A 21,011-nucleotide genomic window follows, 5' to 3' on the forward strand; every position below is an offset into this window, starting at 1 on the left:
GAGGGAACTGGGATTATTTAGACTGGAGAAGAGAAGGCTGAGGGGAGATCTTACTGCTCTCTATAACTACCTGAAAGGAGATATTAGTGAGGTGGATATTGATCTCTTCTCCATAGTATCAACTGACATAGCAAGAAGAAATGGCCTCAAGTTGCACCAGGTGAGGCTTAGATTGGAATTTAGAACTTATTTTTTTACTGAAAGAGTGGTCAGGCATTGTAATATCTCCAGGTTTGTGGTGGGAGTCACCATCCCTGCAGATGTTCCAAACACATGTAGGCATGGCACTTCAGGACATGGTTTAGTAGCCAGAGTGGTGCTAGTTTGACAGCTGGACTCAGTTATCTTAAAGGTCTTTTCCAACTGAAACAGTTCTATGCTGGAAATGCTGGTGTGAGAGGGTGAGCTGGGAACTGATTTAGGGTGGACCAGGAAACTCATTTTTCTAAGGACATTATGAACTTGTAGGAATGAGAACTTGTGAGGAAACAGATGAAGAGATATCGGCATTGGATGCTGTGGTAGTTTTAGGCTATGCCTTTAAAATTTTTTCACAGATCTTGAACAGAAGTGGTAAAATGTAAATAAATCACTATTGGGTATAAAAAGGAAAATAACAATAATTCTAAAAAATCCCACTGGAAAAGATAGACCTAAATTCGTTCTGCAAAACAATCTCTCTTCTCGCTTCCTCGGGCTGGGAGATACTAACTTTGTGCTTCCGCTGCCTTCTGCTTGACCTTGGCTGCATTGTTTTGGCTAAGTCTAACAAAACGTCTCTCTGCTCTTTCTCTTGTCCCTTCTGTACAAGGGGATAAGGGGGAGGCAGGGAAAGAGAAGCTGTTGCAACTCCCCTGGTCTTTGGCCAGGGGGGTCCTTGTGCTGTTTATTAATTGTAAATACCTGCAAATATGGTAAATACTGTATATTTTGTACATATTAGTTGCATTTCATTGTAGATTGTAGTTCTGCTTGCAAATAACAGCTTCCCTTTGTTTCCAACTGAACTGGTCTGGCAAAGTTAATATTGGGGGGGAATTTTCAACCCCCCAGAAATGCTCATACCCAAATTTTATGAACTGCTGCACTACTGCAGTCTTTTTTGCTCTATGTTGTGGTCTGATCCCTCTGATCCATGAGGCAATAGCCTAGTGACATCTGGTGTTAATGGTGGGATGCCCTGTGGGGTGAAGGAAGTAGAAAAGGACAATGAGAGGGAGGGATGTGAGACAACAGGACTTGAAACAGAAAGATAGATGCCCCTCCTCCTCCTCAAGGGATAAAAATGGATAGGAAAAACAGGGCACATACAGGTCAGAATATGACAGACCCATATTCCATTATTAATAATGCTGAAGAGTTTTTGCCCTGTTTTCTTGCAGCCACATGGAGTTCCTGAAGCTGGAATTATTTTGCAGTGTATTTACTTCAGCAATAAACATCTATGCTACTTGATACCTAGAAGCCTTTTCTCTAAGAACCATAAAAAGCCATCAGGTTATTGTACCCTTGGTCCCATTATTTGCTCGACTGGTATGTCAAAGGAGATTGTAACTTGCAAGAGGACAAACTTTAAGCTCATAAAACTATTCTGTTGAGACAGAAGTGTAAAAATCACTCCATACTCTCCTTAGACAGCCTTACAGAAATGTTTAATGTAATACTGAAATGCATGCTGAGAAAATTCATCAACAGTACAGGATCAGACTAAGAAGAATGAATTTTAGTTCGTCTGTAGGGAAGAAAGTGCCATAGGCACCAATGGGCTTTTCACCATTTGAACAGGCTATGGTTGATGAATGCAAGGCCCACTGTGCATTGTAAGAGAAACCAGGGAAGACAAGGCCAAACCACTAGAGGGAGTGCACTAGATCTCTGCACATGAGATCTGATGGAATTGATTTAGGGACCAGGACCCCAGACACTGCTTTACTGATAGAAGGAGATGCTTCAACCCTGGTGGGTCGTAAACCTTGGGAACAGAATGCAGCTGTGTAGAAAGAAAAACACAGACAGGTGGCTCCTAACTCCCCGTGACCTAAGGGAGTTATGCAGGGACCTGGTAACAGGAACTCGGTAAAAGTTGTAACATCGAAGATGCAGAGTTATAGAATCCTTTGTCTCTTGCCTGACACTTGTTTAAGCCTTGGTAAAATATATGTGTTCACGTGATACTTTCTCTCTGTAGCCAATCATGAGTTTACAACTGTCGCTTGGACATACTAATGACCAATTACAAGCTGCCTTCTGATAGTATGTTAACCTGTATAAAGAAAAAGCTTTGTACAATAAACTGACACCTTGCTTGCATCAAGCAGCGTCCCGTCTCTGCATCACGGTAGAGATCATCTGGCAGAAATGAGAGAACTAGTCCAGGTAAATCTAGGGAGGCCTGGGAAGTAAAAGCAAAGGCTATTCAAGAACAAAACCAAGTTTTGCATAAGGCAAAAAAAAATAACACAGTTACTGCTGTCACCAGAAATTTGACTCAGCTGATTAAATGTTAAAAGTCCTCCTGCAATGATGAAGTTTAGTACAGAGACACATGACACAGCTGTGCATGAAAGACTGGAGAAAATAAGCAATGAATGTAAAAATGTTGTGAACATCGCCGAGGGTCTTAAAAGAAATCTCAGCAGAGCGTTAGGATTCAGAAATATATAGATACTGCAGAAACGTTCTGGAGAAGTCATACATATTTGCAAACACCTTTTATGGAGAGTTAGCCACAGCCCAAGGGCTGTGGAGCTTTGTATTAACAAGACTTTAATGGACTTGCAGAGCTGCTATTAAACTAAGTCCCATACCACTTAAGACACCTAGACACTGTGTGGACTGCAGCACTACTATGAAGGAACTTTCCGCAGTTGCAAATAAAGTAACTGAATATGACAAACTGATCTGAGGACACTAGAGAAACGTATTCCTGTAGACAGATACATATACAACCTTGGTATGAGAAACTTCTGTGCACATCAAAGACTTGAAAATGTAATTTGTCTAACTAGAATTAAGAAGAAAATTACATTCATGGCCGCCAAGCTTATACAGTCTGTGCATAGGGCAGTCTCCACTTTGAAATGACACCCATTAATGGTAACTGCCTTCATATCTGCAGATACCTTAAAAAAACAGGAGATCAGCAGATGAGACACCCAGAGAAGTATTAAAGAAAGCTACAATCAGAGTATTGTCAGAAGGGAAAGCTATATGCAATCAGAAGTAAACTAAAGGTAAGATTTCTTAAGTTTATGATTGTTGACAACTCCTCGTCATCTACTGCTTTTTCTGTTACTACAGGTACAAAATACTCTTTGTAACTCCTTATCTCTGTGGCCTGTGTTCTTGTAATTTCTACTCTCTCTTTGCATCTCTTCTTTGATTCCTATCACTTGGCGTTCTGACTCTCAGCTTTCTAAATTTTCAAATCTCAGTTGTAAATGGATCTTCTTTTCCCTGTTTGTTTCTCATATTAGCTCTTTTATTTAATTGAAAAAACTTTTTAGAATTAATGTGTGCCAAAAATATACTGCAAAACTAAACAGTATTCCAAGTAAAAGGGGGAATTCTCAGGGAAATGCAATGAACTTCCAGTAAAATAATTTCTTCAGTTGTTATGCTTACTATGGAAATGCATGAGGCACTTAAGAGAAACATTTTTATTTACTTAAAAACTGTATTGAGAGTTTCAGATTCATTAGAGACATAGTATGAATCTGTAAGCACTTAACATAGCCACACATAAGGAACCTAATAGAGAATGTGACATGTAAGTTTGTACTTTGAAGGCATTATGACAGCTAAACAGACACAGTTATACTCACTTTGAGGAAACATTACTGAGCATGTGCAACTATTACGTCTCAAATATTAGGAGTCTACAATGCTTCCTTGTAGTTCAGGAAAGCCAAAATTAAATTCTCCTATAGCATACTCTCAAATCTGATGACAACAGAAACAGTGATCTGGACCATTTATGAATATGCACCTATTTAAGTGGTGTGTACGACTTTCACGTCCTACACGCATATAAAATTATGCATATAAGACAAAAAAGTACAAGGCATAAAGAAAGTGTCCAGAAATACAGTAATGGTGAAAGAAATTTAAGACATAAGGATTCTCTAATAGTTAAGCAGTGGAATAGCAAGAAAAGTGGGTTAACACACTATTAAAAAAAATGACGGCAACTCCTAGAATTATATGTGTATGTGCCTAGTACTGATGTTTCAAAAAGGATGCTCTTGGAAAACGAGCAGAGTCCTTCCTGCCTGGTTTTTGAACCAAGCACTGGAACCACACTTTACAGGGATTCTTAACAAGATCAAGTAATTTATTTTATCTAAGAGACAGTAAAGATACCACTTGTTTGCAGCACACAACTTACTCAACACAGATGATATTTTTGAAAGGGGAACATTTCTTTAATCTAGTAGAGCATGGCCTAACAAGGTAAATACAGAGCAAAATCAACATGCAACTACAAGGTATGAAATTTTTAGTAGCTGATCACTGAGACAGCACTCTTACAGATAAGACTCTCCTACAAATCCAATCTTTTATCTAATATACGCAAGTCTTACTGAAAGCCTTCTGCATCTTAATTACAAATATTCTGTGCTTGTGATTGAAGTTGTACTGATTGCTGGTCAAATGGAATGATCATACAATTCTTTGGCACACCTGTGAAATAAATCAACCAGGGCAGTTCATGTGTACCTCTCTGTCAGGAACTCCACAGAAGCCTCAATAAGAAGTATGATCTGGGAGAAATAAACTTTTTTTTTTTTTTTAACATTTATCTGCCTTCAAATACTCTAAGACAGAGTTCTGTTGTCTGCAGCTATGTGCTGCTTTAGCTATAACCAAATCCCGAGTAACTCCCTTCAAAACATACACAGAAACAATAAGTAATGTAAATAAAACACAAATAAATATGCAAAGCAATAATGGCAGAAGAGAACTGACTTGGAACATTCAAATGAAACATCAAATGAAATGTTCTGGGATTTTTCCTCCTTTGACTTTTACCTTTACGAATGGATGTGAGGCCATTTAGGCTGGGTGCCTCCAAAAAAGAAGCTACAGAGTTGAGACCTCCAGTGTCTCGAGTGCCCAGCCCAGTGGGTGGACACAGGAAACAGTGTATTTCTACTGATAAATCCTGCACCCTTATAAATCTCCTGGCACAGTTATTGTCTCTCTCTTTCTTCCCTCTCTGCTCCCATGGGAGAGAGAGGCTCTCTTATCTGGTAACTGTGGGGGAGTATCCCAGGCCTCTTTGGCCTGAGTAACCTTTTTTCCCTGCACAGTCTTGGCCTGTTCAGGCCTAATGACAGGGTAAAAGCGGACAGGGGAGGTGGGGGGAGTTCAGACCTGGCCATCCTGAAACCAGCCTAGCAATAGCGGGGGGAAGAAAGAGCTCTGGGGTTTTTTGGTGAACCACATGTGGGGAAAAGGGAAGTGCTGCGGTTTTGACCTGGTGTAAAGGAACTTGTGTGTTAAAATTAGACTGGAGATTTCTTTGAACTTTATATGCTTTGCTGTGCTCACCACTATAGTTTGCAGTTTTTGTAGTGTATTAATTGCTTTTCCATTTAAACTTTCCATTTCTATCCAATCCATTTGCGCAAGCATGATTCTCTTGCCCCTTTCAGAGCAATAGAGCAATCTGTCCCGCCCTATACTAGGACAGGATGACAAGAAATTTTGAAAAAAGAAGTTTCTATTACTTCTGGAGCGAAATCAAGTAATTTTAATTGATGAGCATCTCTTTGCATAGATATGTATCATCTTAGAACAGAAAAATACAAGTTTAGGTGGTTGCTTTTCTATTTGTATGAAAGATGAAGATCTTCTAAGGCAACAAAAGGTTTCTATAAAAAAGCAAGAAGAAAGTTGATTTTTACTTTTATAACCTTGATGCTCTCTAAGACTTTTTGTATTGATTCAACTGAATATCCATTTCAGCATCTTGTTATAGACACCGTGGCCAATTTCTGTTAGATCTAGGGCTAGACATAAAACAATCCACAAAACCAGTTAGAAAGCAATTACTATATAATAACAGGCTTCTTTAAGCACAATTTTTGGCCAGTTTGCAGCCAACTGATGTTGGTTTGGAGGACACTGGAAAAATCAACAAAACTTTGAAGCACATACTTAGGTTTAGGGATATGCTTAAATCTATCCTTGATCTTCAAAACATTCAGGTGGATGCCTAATTCTAGTGAAGTGCACAAGACCTGATCATATGCCTTCATACTTTGTTACAGAGAATCTCACTAACAGCACACCAATGCAATCAGCCACTTTCTTATCAGACTTATCTTTTTTTTCTTACGAACCAGCAAAACAGTTTGTTAGGTTTTTTTTCCCATTCAGCCCTTCTTCTCCATTAACCTGTCATCCTTTGACTTATGGATATCAGGATTTAGCACAGATATAAAGGGCAAAACAAGAATCTAGGCAAGAACTTTTCACTTCACAATAAGTATTTTGAACGTTCTAGAATTTTCTCTTTGCCTCTCCCACAAAACCAACATGTGAATCTAATAAACTTGACTCCGTATGACTCAATCACAGGGAGGACACAGAAAGGACAAATGAAAGAAACCTGCTCAGTGCTGTCTTTATATGCTTTATTTTTAATTTGGACTTTCCTATTTGAATCAATTTCCTAGTAGCATGCCTATTCACAGCTGCCTAGAAGAAATACGGTGGTAACAGAATATTTTTTTTTTAAACTAAATACTTATACAAATGTAAATTGTTCCTGTCCTTCCCCATACAATATAACTGTATCAGGAAACCTCTGCTGCTTAGTGCCTACCTGGAGGCAACATGGATCATAACCTCTTGCTTCATTCACAGTCACGCTCTCATGTATAACTTCTACCTGTTAAATGGCTAAAAGAGATCTATGTCTCAGCCTTAGGTTTATTTTTCCTATTAGACTGCAGGATGAAATCTTGTTTGCAAGTCTTTTAAGTGTTGAGATAATCCAACTTTTTCTAGGGCTTGCCAAAGTAATAAACCAAGCTTACAATGTGAGTTTGGCCACCCTTGTAGATTCATTCATGAGAATAAATACTGAATTAGTTCTCAGAATGTTTTGGTGGCAATAGTTTGCACAATGTGTAACATGGTTTCAGGCTATCAGCATGTTTGAAGTTCCAAAAAAGATCAAAGCTGCTTCGCACACTATAGTCAATATTTGAAACTTTTAAATACTGGAGAACCAGCAGCCATACGTAGTGAAAGCACTCCCTATGAGAGTTGGCTTAAAAGACAGGAACCCTTCAGATATTTGTTCTCTGTCATCATGCATTATCATTCCGCTTTCCTGTTAAGCAAAAAATAGGTCAATGTTAGGGCGCATTTGGGCAAACACTTTCAAAGAACAGACAGAAATTGGAAAAATGCTTTCACTTTCACAATACATTTAGCCTGTCATGTAGCAGTGCATCACCAATCTAGAGTGGAAGCAGATAGAAACTTCAGAAGTTAATGTTGTTAAAAGGAAAACTATATGAGGGTAGCAAATATACCCAAAAATGAAAGCAAAAGTACAAGAGTAGACACCTTAAACTGAGTGTCAAGATTCTCCAAAGTTGAACAAATCTAGCTTCTAACTGTTGTCAGAAAAATTAATTCTGCAATTCTGCTGCCGCTGCTTCTTTTTTTTTTTTTTTTTTTGACTTTGCTGTTCAGGCAGTCATGAGATGATGCAAGGGATGGAAACAGGATTGAGAAGCTGAGGACAAAGGAAATGTAGGTCATAGGATGTGATCCACAGAGCCTCAAGATTATCTTCATTGTCTTGGGAAACTTCATCGGGTGATAACTCAGAAGGCTACAAGAATTCAATGATTTTTTTTCCAGGATCGTGTTTTCTGTAGGCAGACTAACTCCTTACCGAGACGTAAGTAAGGCCTTTAATACTGCCTAAGTAGGCTGTGTTAATTCTCCTATCCACATTTCATGTAGATGGGTTCCTGGTTAATCAATGTATCTCAGTGTTGCAGCAGGGGATCATATAAAGCCCATTCAAACACCACATCTGAAAGCTTGCACTTAACAAGCTTTCCTCAACAGCCCATTTGCAACCAGACCAGAAGAGATTTTTAAAGGAAAAAAGACCTCCTGAATCATTATTAAACTAGGGATGTGAAAGAGTACATGATAGCTGAAAAAAGCAGAAGTTATTCAACCTCTTTGTTACTTCTGTTAACACTTTTTCTTTGCTTAGTTTGTCTTTATTTTTTTTCTAGATGAGATTTTTGGCTTCCAAATGTAATCTTGTAACCAGGAGTTGATATTCCTAAAAACCAAAACACTATCTCCCAAGCTGTAGTTTACTCTCAACTAATAAACAGTTTTATCCAAAAGATACAGAAGAAGAAACCCTCAGTATGTACTTGTTCAGTCTCTCATGTGTATTTGTATCTAACTTTCCTTAGGCTTCTGTGCTTACACTACTACTTCAGTTTAATATAATTTTGAATTGCTTGCAATGCTGAAGATAACTTGTTTTGTTCTGTTAGGATTTCAGAGTAAAATAGATAAAGTCAGTGTAATTATATGCTTAAATGGCTGCTTCATATTGAGTAGTAGACTTGAATACAATAGAAAGGCAAAAATGGTATCATTACTGTAAAAGACTGGCACTTGCACCTCTTGGAGCTGCCAGAGGCTCTTTTTCCCTCAGCACATTTCTTCCCTCTGGTCATTACGCATTTCTGTTGTTTGATGGAAAGGAGTTTATTTTGAAAGAGCCAGCATTTAATTAATTGCAGAGTTTATAATCTTCATGGCAATAGAGCAAGCACAGATGTTGCCTATATTGCTCCACACTTTACAACTGTCCTATTTTCTGAAAAGGCCTACTTCCTGTCTTTGAGGAGACTTGGGTCTTGTGCTGATAGGGTTTCCTGTATACAAGGACTGAGTTAAAAATGATCGCTTAACTTAGGTTAGTTTTAATCAAAATTGTATTTAAAAGAGACTTTGTGAATTAGAAGTAGCTACAAGCACTGCAAAGGATAACCTGCATCTAATGAATTAGTGCAGAACACACTTCTTTAAATCTCCATTCTCACAGCATTTGCTTCTGTTGGTTGACTTGGGATTTTTCTTCCTCTTTTTTTGTTTGTTTAGTTGTTTTTTTGTTTTTGTTGTTGTGTGGGTTTTGTTAAACATGCTTGAAAATTCAGGTCAAGAAAGGGTCCTGAGGGTAACTGAGGTACTCTGCATACTTATCATTTTAGTCAAATTTGCTCATCTGATACACAGAAAAACAGGACAGATGCAAGAACCAGGAAAGCTGGAGTTTTGATGTCCCCATTCCCATGGTGTCCTATGTCATATGGCAGCTGTCTTCAGTAAATAGGGGCATAACGATATTGAAAAACTGGTGCAAAACCTAACATCTTAGAGCTAAACAGCAGTTCTCAGACTTCTCCTTTGCAAAGGACCATGGTCTTTGTATAAAAGGTTAGGAAATTGCCTTATGGAAGTTCAACACTAATTTTTGCTCCCCGACTGGGAAGTAGTATTTTTGTGTCAGACATTTATCTAAGTCTCTTATGTTATGAGCTTGCTTCTCATGAGGAAAAAATGAATTATGTCACACCAGCTCTTTAACAGTCTGATTCTTTAACAATCAGATCACCAGACAGGCAAGCTTCAGAAGTGATTCTTCTGTACTGTGACTGCGTAATTCTGGTAATTTTGGAGTTCCTGATATTTGTATTATGTTCTTTGTGCGGAAAAAAATGCTGTAAAATATTATTCAAGTAGATATGATATTTATCAATCCTTTCCCTGAAGTATCTGCAATTTTCATATGCAAACAATAGCAGAAAAAATACACCAAGTGCTTGAAACAAAGATGTATGTTTTACAATTAAGTAAATTGCCTCCTTTTTTCAGTAATATCAAGGGAGCACTCAGTATTACACAACAAAATAAATTGGTTTGCTACTTTAATATTACTTTTTATTTTTTTTAATCTGAGAAGTGTGTAGCTAACTAAGCAGTTGCTCTTGGAACACTGCTCTTAGAAAGTAATGATGGGAAAACTCCTTGTCCATTGAAAAGAGGTGTACTTCCAGAGGAGCATGTGCCTCTGTATATACATGAATACCTTTCCTTCTGAAGCCCTAAGAAAGATAAAATACACCAAATTGTGCCTTAGTATGGCATACTTTATAGTTGTTAATATTAGTAATTCCAGAGAACTCCAGAGACAGGCAGTTTGTTTCTTTCTAGCTGCACTTCCACTGAAGTTAAGTCACAGATCATCTTCTTAACTTTCTAAAAGACCAAATGCTCAAACTTCTCATGCAATAAAACCCACAAATAAATAAAAGTGCATGCAACAACCAAATGAAGTTACAAAATATGCACAACACTTACAAGCATGCCACACCACCTCAGTAAGAACAATGATTTAGCTTCTACTACACTGATGGAAAGGGAGATTGATTCTTGAGACATCAGTAAAAAGAAAGTGAAGTTTTTCCTTAGCAGTGTGGCACAGGTAGGTTGGAAGTAAATTTTTAGAAAGTCATAAAGGAGGATGACACGTATTCATTCACTGTAGCGTTAGCCTGCGCAGGTGAAATGCTGCTTGAGTTTCTTTCTCCCCTGTACCCGAGGTTGTACTTGGACCTAGTGTGACCTCTCCTCCTCCCTCTGCCTCCCTCCCACCGGTCCCATCAGGTGCCTGTCACTCCCTCCTTTGTCCCTGCTCTCTCATTCTACAGCTCTGCTTGCCTTAGAAGACCTCAGTAAGGGCCAGGCCAGGGTCATAAAATCCTTTGCTCTGCTCTGCCTTTTGCACTTGGAGTTTCAAGGGAGGTGCAAGGTAAGCCAACTCCCCACAGACCTCTCAGCAACACAAAGGAGGCAACTGGCCTACTTAACACTTCCACCTTATTTGAAGGCTACAGGACCTTAGAAGACTCGAATTACTCATTCCTGATAAAGGCTTATTATCCCCGTTACTGGCTGTTGTCCAGAATCAACTACACTGTGTCAGAGTAAGAGTGTTTGTCCCTCCCTGTGAATGCTAGTACAGCTCACCCGGGACGCCACAAATACAACTGGAGAGCACTACATAGTGTACTGGAGGTGTTTTCTGAAGAAACGGAGTAAGCTGGGCTCACCAGATCCTTTGCCAAATCTCAAAGCAATGCTGAGTTCAGTCCTCACTGAAAGTGCAAAGCTATTTTTCCTGGGTTTTGGTTCCAGAGTTCAAGGCAGTCAGTTCTAGATGCAACTAATTCAGCTCTCATCACTCTGCATGGACTGATCTCAATTGCAGTATGAATTACACTTCATCTATCTACACAAGAGATCTTACAGTGCAAATATAAAACCATGACTGATAAATATTGGCTAATGAGTTAAGCTTCTCAGCAAGTCTTTTATCTTCGGCAGCTTTCTAAAAATCTCAGTAATATCACACTACACCTATAATTGTGCAACAATAGTATATAGCCGTCTCATCCAAGTAATTCACCAAGTAATTTGTAAACATTAGTTTCCATGGTGGCTCAGTCATCTAGCTTTATTGTACCCTGCTGGCACTGACAATAATTGTCTTCCACCTTGAATCCTCTAAAACACTTTATATTTGTGCATTTGCTTGTTCTTTCATTTGAGTTTTAGAATTCAGAATGCTCTTCCAAAAGCCACCAGAATTAGCTTATAATACCAGTAGTTGGAGAAAGAGTAGAGAGAGTAGTATAGTATCTTTTGTTAGCTTTACAGAAGTACTTCTTTTCAGTTAAAAAAAATATTATCGTAAAACATTATGATGTGCTTCTAGCACTCCCCCAAACACATTGCCTCCTACCTACTATTCTAAAGCATGGTTTGTGTCTAAAAAGAAGGAATAACAAGGAGTAAATGCAAAAAGAAAATAAAAAAGGTTGAGAAAAGGAAAGAGATACTTGGAAGATAATTTTCAGAACAGGAAGTACATTGTGCAGAAGAGAGAAAGTGAGCTCACATCACTGCTGATTTATGATACAAGTAAAACAAAATGAGTTTTACATGAACAAGGCTTTGAATTATGTGGGATGTGTCTAGTAATGACAATTAAGACAGCATGTTCTTTGGTTTACATATGTAATAGGTGGTGTCCTTCTTCCATTCCAAGTAGATCATGAATGTGACTATCTTATCCATTTTCTATCTGAGAAGCTAACAGGCAACTTACCATGTTTCACTTCTGGCTGTAGTTCACAGCTTTAGTGACACTGTCAGCTAGTTCTCAATGTTCTCAGGTAAGTTTCACTAACACAACAATTTTCAGGATGCATTTAGAGATCCTGGCTAATTTTTTCTCTGAGTATAACACCATTTTAAAACTACAATATTTATTTCTGAGAGTAGCTCAGTTATTTTATGCTGTAGTCTCAGCAGAATACCAACTGGCCTTCTCTGATGAAGTGGCATCCAGCGATAGGAAAACACAGTTTATGCACTTTAACTATCTCATTTATTCTTAGGTGCTCTAATAGAACACTGCCTCTCCCTCCAGCCTTACTTGTCAATACACCATAGTCCTCCTCCGGTATGTTCTCAGTCCCACAGAAATACTCTGTTATATGTTCAAGCTATGCAGAGTGGAAAGAACCTGGAAGGAAGTGGAAACTTCTCCTTATTAGAGAATCTTGTCAGCAGTAGCAATTGGTACTAACAAAGGAATGGATGAGAACAGTACCAGGGAGGATCATTCTTGATCAGCATTGAAAAAGATTTCTGCCAGTCTGAGCTGTCTGCATAGACACAGTCAGCATCTTTGCACAGTCTAACATTGGTTTGTCAAAAAATAAATGGTGGCTTAATTACTTTCTTGCAGCTACATTATATTAAAAATTAAATAAATAAAATGAAACACAGCATCACATCACAGTAGAGCTAGATTATAGATGTATTTAAGTGCCTGTGTGATTCCATTTCCAGCTGACCACTACAAAGCTTCTCTGAAGTGGGGAGTAGAAACAAACAGTAGGTAAGAAGTCTTGTAACTGAAGTCTATGGTTACATTAACCACATCTTTGCAATTTTTTTATATTTACATTCTCTAGTTTTTATGACCATCCTTCCATGCAGGCTAAGATAAGGAAACTCATTAAACCAACTGGCAGGTGCAGTGCAACTGGTTGGGCACAAAGTCCTCATTAGAAATTCCAAAGACAATGTTTGTTGTTATTACAAGTTAAGTAGGCCAATTTCAGATAGCAGTAGGGCTTCAGGGTTGACTTTGACCTCTTTCAGTTAGGCAAACTTAGTGTATATAGTTCACCCAGTTATTGACTAACAAGTTATTTTGTCAATGGCAATCAAAGAGAATACATTTATTAGATATGATACAAAGATAGCTGAGTTCAGGGGATGGCACACAAGACTCTCAGACTCTCTCCTGACTCAAAATTTGGAAAGGAATGTTAACTAGGAACCTTCTTTCCCTTTCATGTTATTCCTTTGGTATTAACTCATTCTAAACAAGATGGACCCAGTTTTGTAGGTTAGTTGTGAAGAACAGTTGAAGAGGTGAAGTTTCATGTGTTACATTATCTATACAAATGTTCTCTTAAGCAGAGATGCCTCACGATTCAGAATTCATAATAAAGAAGCTGGGTTTTTTCCCTAACTTGCCTTGCTTTAAGGAAGGCAAATCAGAAGAAAAACTTGCTTTCCTTGTCGTTAGAGAGCATGAGAAGCATGAGATTTCTTGGTAGATAATTCCCTGGAAATGAAAAGTTTAAATTTGTTCACAGAATAGTTCTTGAGAGATACTTTTAAACTTTGTGATTGCCTTAAAGAGAAAGAATACCTGAATCTTCTTGTAGCTTCTTGCTATGGATATCACACTAACAAAAATGTGTTACTTCCAGCCTAAACAATTAACTTTAGGGGGTACGACTTGTGAAGGAAAAGCTGGTGGAGGAAAACCTTTAATCAGATATTGCTGACAAAGTTTTTGAATAAAAGAACTTTTGTCAATAATTCTAAACTACAGCCCTGTTAGAGATTATGCCAGTCCAATGGCCAAAGTACCCATCTTAACCCACAATTTTCAAGTTACTTATTAATCCAAACACCAACCTGTGTATGATACTTTATTACTTTCTCAGTAACACGTTTGCAGACAGCAACCTAAAACCCTCTTTCTGACACAGCAGTAACTGAAACCACTAACTAGCCTCAAATTCTATGTTTCCCTTCAACCTACAAAGGTAAACAAGATTAACAAAAGCAGCTATGGTTATAACCACAAATACATGAATCATATGAGGATATCTGCTAAAGATCCAAGTCAGTCCTGAATTCATTCACATATTTTTAGTTATGCTCTCTGTGGAAACTAATATTTCACTGATCTCTCTTAAAAGAGTATCACCAAACCACTACCATTAAAATATACTGCAAATACCTCAGCAGAGGTAAATGGAGTCAGCCAAGAACAACCTCTTCTCAGAGGGTCTGTGAGTGAGGACTTACAGACAATGTTCTGAAAGTTGTACAAGAAAGACAGTGAAGCCTTCTTTGCAGCCTTGAAATGCTTTCTGTATTAGAGTGGCAATTGTGGGGCAGCTGTGAAGCAATATAGCTAGGTAGCACAACTTATTTATACACAGGATACTGCTAACTTCCTGGAAAAAAAAACTTCAGAGGCAACTGCTATAAACATCTCTTATCAGTTTAAAACTATCCCACTAATGTAGTTCCACCACTGTGATAGCACTAAAAAAAAAGTACACAAATCTAGAAGCACAAAGAAAAAAATATGTAAGATACCCTACATAATATATAGTTGACTTTTGCTTGACTACTGTTCTCTTGAAATTTGATATCCCTCTTTTTAGTCTAAGACAAAGCTGTAGCAGTAACAGCAGACTACTTAAAGATAAATCAGTTATTTTCTATTTTCAATGAAAAATGCTGATTTATTGGGGTTTTTTTCACATGAGAAAATACCAGAATAAAATGCTACAATCTACTGCCATTTATTGTAACTTGCCTGTCACCTTATGCACGTATTTATAGGACAGGCTGACTGAATAAATACACATCAGAGAAGACAAACACATACATTTCAATAAACTGGGAAAAAGATCTGCCATGATTCCATGAGCCAAAAATAATACAGGTTTTACAAATAACTGGAAAGAACTACAGATAAGTAAAAGCCCAACTGTCAACCTAACACCACCATAACCATTAAACCATGTCCCAAAGTGCTACACCTACACGTTCTTTGAACACCTCCATGAACAACAACTCCCCCACAAAGCCAGGGTGCAACTCGGGCCATTTCCTCTTGTCCTGTCACTTGATACTACAGAGAAGAGACCAACACTCACCTCACTGCAACTTCCTTTCACGTAGCTATCGGGAACAGTAAGGTCTCCCCTCAGCCTCCCAGCCTCCAGACTAAACAATCTCAGTTCCCTCAGCCACTCCTCATAAGACCTGTTCTCCAGACCCTTCACCAGCTTCATTGCCCTTCTCTGGACACTCTTCAGCAACTCCACATCCTTCTTGTATTGAGGGGCCCAAAAGTGAGAACAGTATTTAAGGTGTGGCCTAATCAATGCCAAGTACAGGGGCATGATCACTTCCCTAGTCCTGCTGAACACACTATTCCTGATATAGTCATACAAGGTTCTGAGTGTCCTACCGTCAACAGCATAAGTGATGTACTGACAAAACAACATGTATGGATTCAGAACTACAGCAGGACAGTAGTGAAATGAAACAATTCTTTTATCAATCAAAATGGATACATCAGCTGCAGTCAACTGCCTACTAAATAATGGATGACAAGCTGGACATCAGCTGGAAATGTGTGCTCATAGTCCAGAAAGCCAACCATATCCTTGACAAAAGAAGCACGGCTAGCAGGTCAAGGGAGCTAATTCTGCTATTCTACTTCGTCCTGCTGAGATCCCACCTGGAGTACTGCATCCAGCTCTAGAGTTCTCAGAACAAGACATGAACATGTTGAAGTGGGTCCAGAGGAAGGCCACAAATATGAGCAGAGAGCTGTAACACCTTACTTGTAAAGAAAGCCTGAGCTGGGGTTCATCAGCCTGGAGAAGAGAAGGCTCTGAGGAGACCTTACTCACAGAATCACAGAATGTTAGTGGTTGGAAGGCACATCTGGAGATCAAGTCCAACCCCTCTGCCAAAGCAGGATCACCTAGGGCAAGCCCCATAGGAACACATTCAAGGTGTGTTTTGACAATATCTAGAGAAGCAGACTCCACAATCTCCCTGGGCAGGCTGTTCCTGTATTCCCTCTCACTGTCTCCTCATGCTGAGCTGGAACCTGCTGTGTATTAGCTTGTACCTGTTGTTCCCCGTCCTACCACTGGGCACCATCATAGAGAGACTGACACCTTTATCTTGACACCCACCCCTCAGACATTTATAGATGCTCATAAGATCCCCTGTCAGCCTTCTATTCTCAAGCCTTTCAGTACTTAAAGGAGGCCTATAATAAAGAGGTAATGGTTTAAACTAAAAGAGGGTAGATTTAGGACTTAGATCTAGGATTCACACTTTCTTCATTAGATAAGGGAAAAAGTTATTATGGTGTGGGCGGTGAAATACAGGAACAGAGACGTTGTAGATGCCCCATCTCTGGAACATACAAAATCAGGTTGGATGGGAGTCTCAGCAACCTGATCTAGTTGAAAACATTAGTCTAAATGACCTTTAAAGGTTTCTTTCAACCCAGATTATTTTATAATTCTATGATTTACATCATCCCAGGCAAAATGAGGGCATTTTTTAAAATGCCATGATTATAGAAGTTTCACCCCAGGCTTTAACTATGACTATCTGGCCCTGCTCTCCTCCCCACCTATCCGCATATAAAAAACAGCAACAGAAAACCAAACCCAAGAGAAAGTTTTCTGTGAAACTGTGTGATTAATACCAAACAGAAAACAATTCAACAATAGAATTGTTCATTAATTAAAAGAGTGTAATTGTAACACTGAACAGGCAGTGTTTATGGCTCATTTCTCCTGTTTTAGGACATAAGACCTTTATGTCACACTGATGTTGGAGACAGTAAATTAAGTTTATTGAAAACAAGTGGCTTCATTGCTCTGATTATGGCTTAGTTCCTTCCCTTCTCATTGCTGAAAGTTTATCCTCTAATAAGTAATTCCCAAGACATCCTGCAATAGGAAGCGTTCATGAATGAACGCATTAATAAATGTTTCCTATTGCAGAGCCCATTGGGGCTTCTTTGTAATACTTGTAAGGAATTTACAGACCTTCGTTAGTTACACTAAAAAGAACCAAATTTGCTGCTTCTATATATACTACTCTTCCTCTATTCAAAATACCACAGCAGATAACTGTATGCTAGTATGAAACAGAGCCAACGACTCTGTATGTACTTACCATATACCACATGCTTGGCCACTTAGGGTCATTGAAATAAGTGGATTGGGTACCACCAGGTTTATAATCCCTCTTTATCCTTCTTTTAACCACCTGCTGTTGAATCCACTCCACCTGCCAAACATAAAAAAATATGTAAAGTGTTAGGGTTCTGCAGAGATTATCAAGAAATGTGTGAAATCTTGGGAATGTTCCCATTAGCACAGTCTATGACATAGTGCATGTTAAAGAGTTCATTTTGCCACTGAGAATGCACAGCTCACCTTGGCATACTGTTTACTGTCCAACTTTGTGTTACAAATCTCCCTAACAACTACTTAAACCCTCTCCTAGAAGGTCTTCATTGGCTGTCATTTTTTAATTTATAAAACTAGTTACTAGTTCTACAAAATATAACAGTATACTACAAGAAATTAATTAGATTTGTGACAGGGTAGGATGATTTTTTTTTCTTGTGGTTTGGGGTTTTTTGTTTGTTTTGGTTTGGTTTTGTCTGTTCCTGAAAACAAAAACATGCAGAAAAGCATCTAAACATTTTGCTTAACCACTTATCTAAACCACCTTCACCACTTGCAAGTAAAAAAGAATCAAATTTAAACTGTAATTTTAGCAAGGTGACTGTCAATACTTTCTCAGACAGGCACTCTCAAACTTTACTTTATACCAAGTTCTTCCCAGGGAGAAACAGATAGGTACTGAGCAACAGGTCAAATTACAGCTTCAAAAAGAGCTTGGAAATAAATATAAGGTTTAAAAATCTAATTCTGAAAGTTAGATTGTTTGTCTGAGAATTCTTCAAAGATTCATGGCACATCCAGAAAGGGCAACAACAACAGTGACATCAGCCTTAGAGCCGACAGGACAGGACTGCAGCTATTTCTGCATTAGCTTACTCTAAATGGAAGCTAGTTTCTACAAATGTAAATAATATGAACTATCCATAGAGAAACCAAAGGTATATTTACACGCATCTAGCTTCCTGACATCTCATATTTCAGCTGAATGTATCATGGGATGCAACTACAAAAATTCAATTCACCTCTTCCAAGCAAGGCAGCCTTTTCCTACCAGCAGCCAACTTTGCACCTTTTATACACGCTGTTTATGAGTAACTGTGTATGTACACAAAGATTTATATATATATATATATATATAAGACGCTTACTTTCTGCTCAAGTATTTCTTTGTCAATCATCAGAATTCATATTCATGTTTTCCATTAGCAGGCTAATCTCGCCATGGTGCATCCACAACTCAGCTTTGAATCCTTAGACACAGCTCCAATGACACGAACGGAAATTTTGCTTCAGATCCATACCATACCTACCTCTACCACACTACTCTGGCCTCTACTTCTTGGTCAGATGAAAATTCAGGAGCCTGTGCAATATGTAAGTTTAAGCAGAATTTCAATACCATTTCTATATGGATAAATGAAAGGGGGTTTCCTGACAAGACAAATCACAAAACTCTTTACTATTCACTAAGAAAATATGCCGTCTCTATTTATTTAGTGCGTATACAACTGCAATTATCATCTGAATATTAAGAAGACTGAAACAAAAAAGGCAGCATAGTACTTCTGGAGACCAATATACACACATACCGATGTCTCAAAAAAGCATCCAGTTAATTCCCTTTCCATCTTCTTTATTCCAGACAACATTATCAAGAACACTTTTCAGACAGTTATTTAGTCCATGCAATCAGAACTGGAACACTAACTTGACACAAAGAATTTTGTATATATATGGCTCTTTATGTAAATGCATAGATTTGTACAATAGCTTGAACCAACCAAGTTAATCTCCAAGCCTGTAGTATAGCAGGTGGATAGATTTTAGTGAGGTGGATGAATAAATATTTTTCTGTACTTTACCTTGTGCTTTTTAACACAAAAAAGCAACTGTACTTCAGGTTTTTTTTATTTGTTGTATTTATTTATTATTACATGCTGGATGTTGTTCATAATTCCTATTTCTTCTGCTCCTAGCAAAGTTAGGAAAAACATGTGAAAGAGTAATTCTGCTGAAAGGCAGTGCAGCTTACACGATCAGACCAAAGCCAGGAAAAGAAACGAAACTGCTAGTATTCCCATACAACCTAGTAACAATGTTATGTATTCATAAAAATACTACAACAGCCATTCGATCTCATAAAAACACAGGGGGAAGTAAACGGTATGTTTGCCTGAATATGCATACAGAAAGATGGTGCAGGCAGCTCTCTAATGAGGGAGAGGAGAAAATAGTAAAATTTTCAGTTAGAAGGGACCTCCAATTATCACTTAGTCCAATTGCCTCACAGTTCAGGGCTGACCAGAAGTTAGAGCATATTATTAAGAACGTTATCCAAATGCCTCTCAAGCACTGACAAGCACGAGGCACAGAGCACCTCCCCAGGAAGTCTGTTCCAGTGTCTGACCACCCTCTCAGTAAAGAAATTCTTCCTCATGTCCCATCTGAACCTCCTCTAAACCACCTTTGATCCATTCCCATACATCCTGTCACTGGATCCCAAATAAGAGATCAGCACTTCCCTGTTCACTTCCCCTACTCAGGAACAAAGCTGTAGAGAGTAGTGAGGTCACCTCTCATCCTCTTTTTCTCCAAACTAGACAAACCTAGTGTAAAACATTAGGACTCACACTGAGCCCTACAGATACACACACAGGTGAAAGGGGGAGCTAAAAATGATGATTCATAGTGACTGTACTGCTATCAAAGAAACAATGCCAGACACTAAGTAGCCTAAAACACCACAACATGCCTGATCGCAGCCCTTATTAATAAACTTGTCTAAGATTTTTTAGCCCACACCTTGAGATCTGCTTATTAATTGCTTTTATTCTCAAGATGTACTGGCTACAGCCATCTAGCACATGAAAACATCACAGGAAGGCAAATTTCTCATCCAAGCTATCAATGCGTAAAATTTTACCAAATATAACATTGCTGTATAAATAAAGCAGCTTCACTGAACTATGGGGTTTGCGACTTTTCCTTAATGAACAGAAAAGCTTGTCAGTCTAAGTTAAATTGTGTAATCACTAGGTTATATTAATGAACACAAAGTTCAGCAGTTATTTTAGTATTCTGATATATGTTTCCTTTGAGCAATTTATGGGTATTCATCCACCTGTCACTGTCAAATGCCTGGCATCACAGAATGGCTTGAGTTGGAATGGACCCTCAAGATCATCTAGTTCCAACCCTTCTGCCCTGGGCAGGGACACCTCCTACTAGCCCTGATTGCTCAAGGCCCCATTCAACTTGGCTTTGACATTTTCCAGCCTTGGAGCCTCGACAACACGTTCCAGTGTCTCACCATCCTCACAGTAAATAAATTCTTCCTAATGTCTAATCTAAATCTACCCTGCTCTGGTTTAAAACCACTGCCCCTTGTCCAGTCACCATATGCTCTTATAAAGTCCCTCTCTATCTTTCCTGTAGGCCCCCTTCAGGTACTGGAAGGCTGCTATATGGTCTTCCCAGAGCCTTGTCTTCTCCAGGCTGAAGAGACCCAACCCTCTCAGCCTGTCCTCATAGGAAAGCTGCTCCAGCCCTCTGATC

General features: G+C 38.6%; 1 protein-coding gene across 2 annotated transcripts in view; it reads right to left on the reverse strand.

The window, feature by feature from the left end:
* PCSK5 (proprotein convertase subtilisin/kexin type 5) overlaps positions 1-21,011 on the reverse strand; it is a 265,280-nt gene that overhangs the window by 199,406 nt on the left and 44,863 nt on the right. For both annotated transcript variants that reach the window (XM_054398161.1, XM_054398162.1), the window contains exon 3: positions 17,440-17,553. In XM_054398161.1, coding sequence (XP_054254136.1) covers positions 17,440-17,553 — 114 coding nt within the window. The remainder of the gene's footprint in view (positions 1-17,439; positions 17,554-21,011) is intronic.

The sequence above is a fragment of the Indicator indicator genome, chromosome Z (assembly GCF_027791375.1).
Source record: "Indicator indicator isolate 239-I01 chromosome Z, UM_Iind_1.1, whole genome shotgun sequence".
Lineage (NCBI taxonomy): Eukaryota > Metazoa > Chordata > Aves > Piciformes > Indicatoridae > Indicator > Indicator indicator.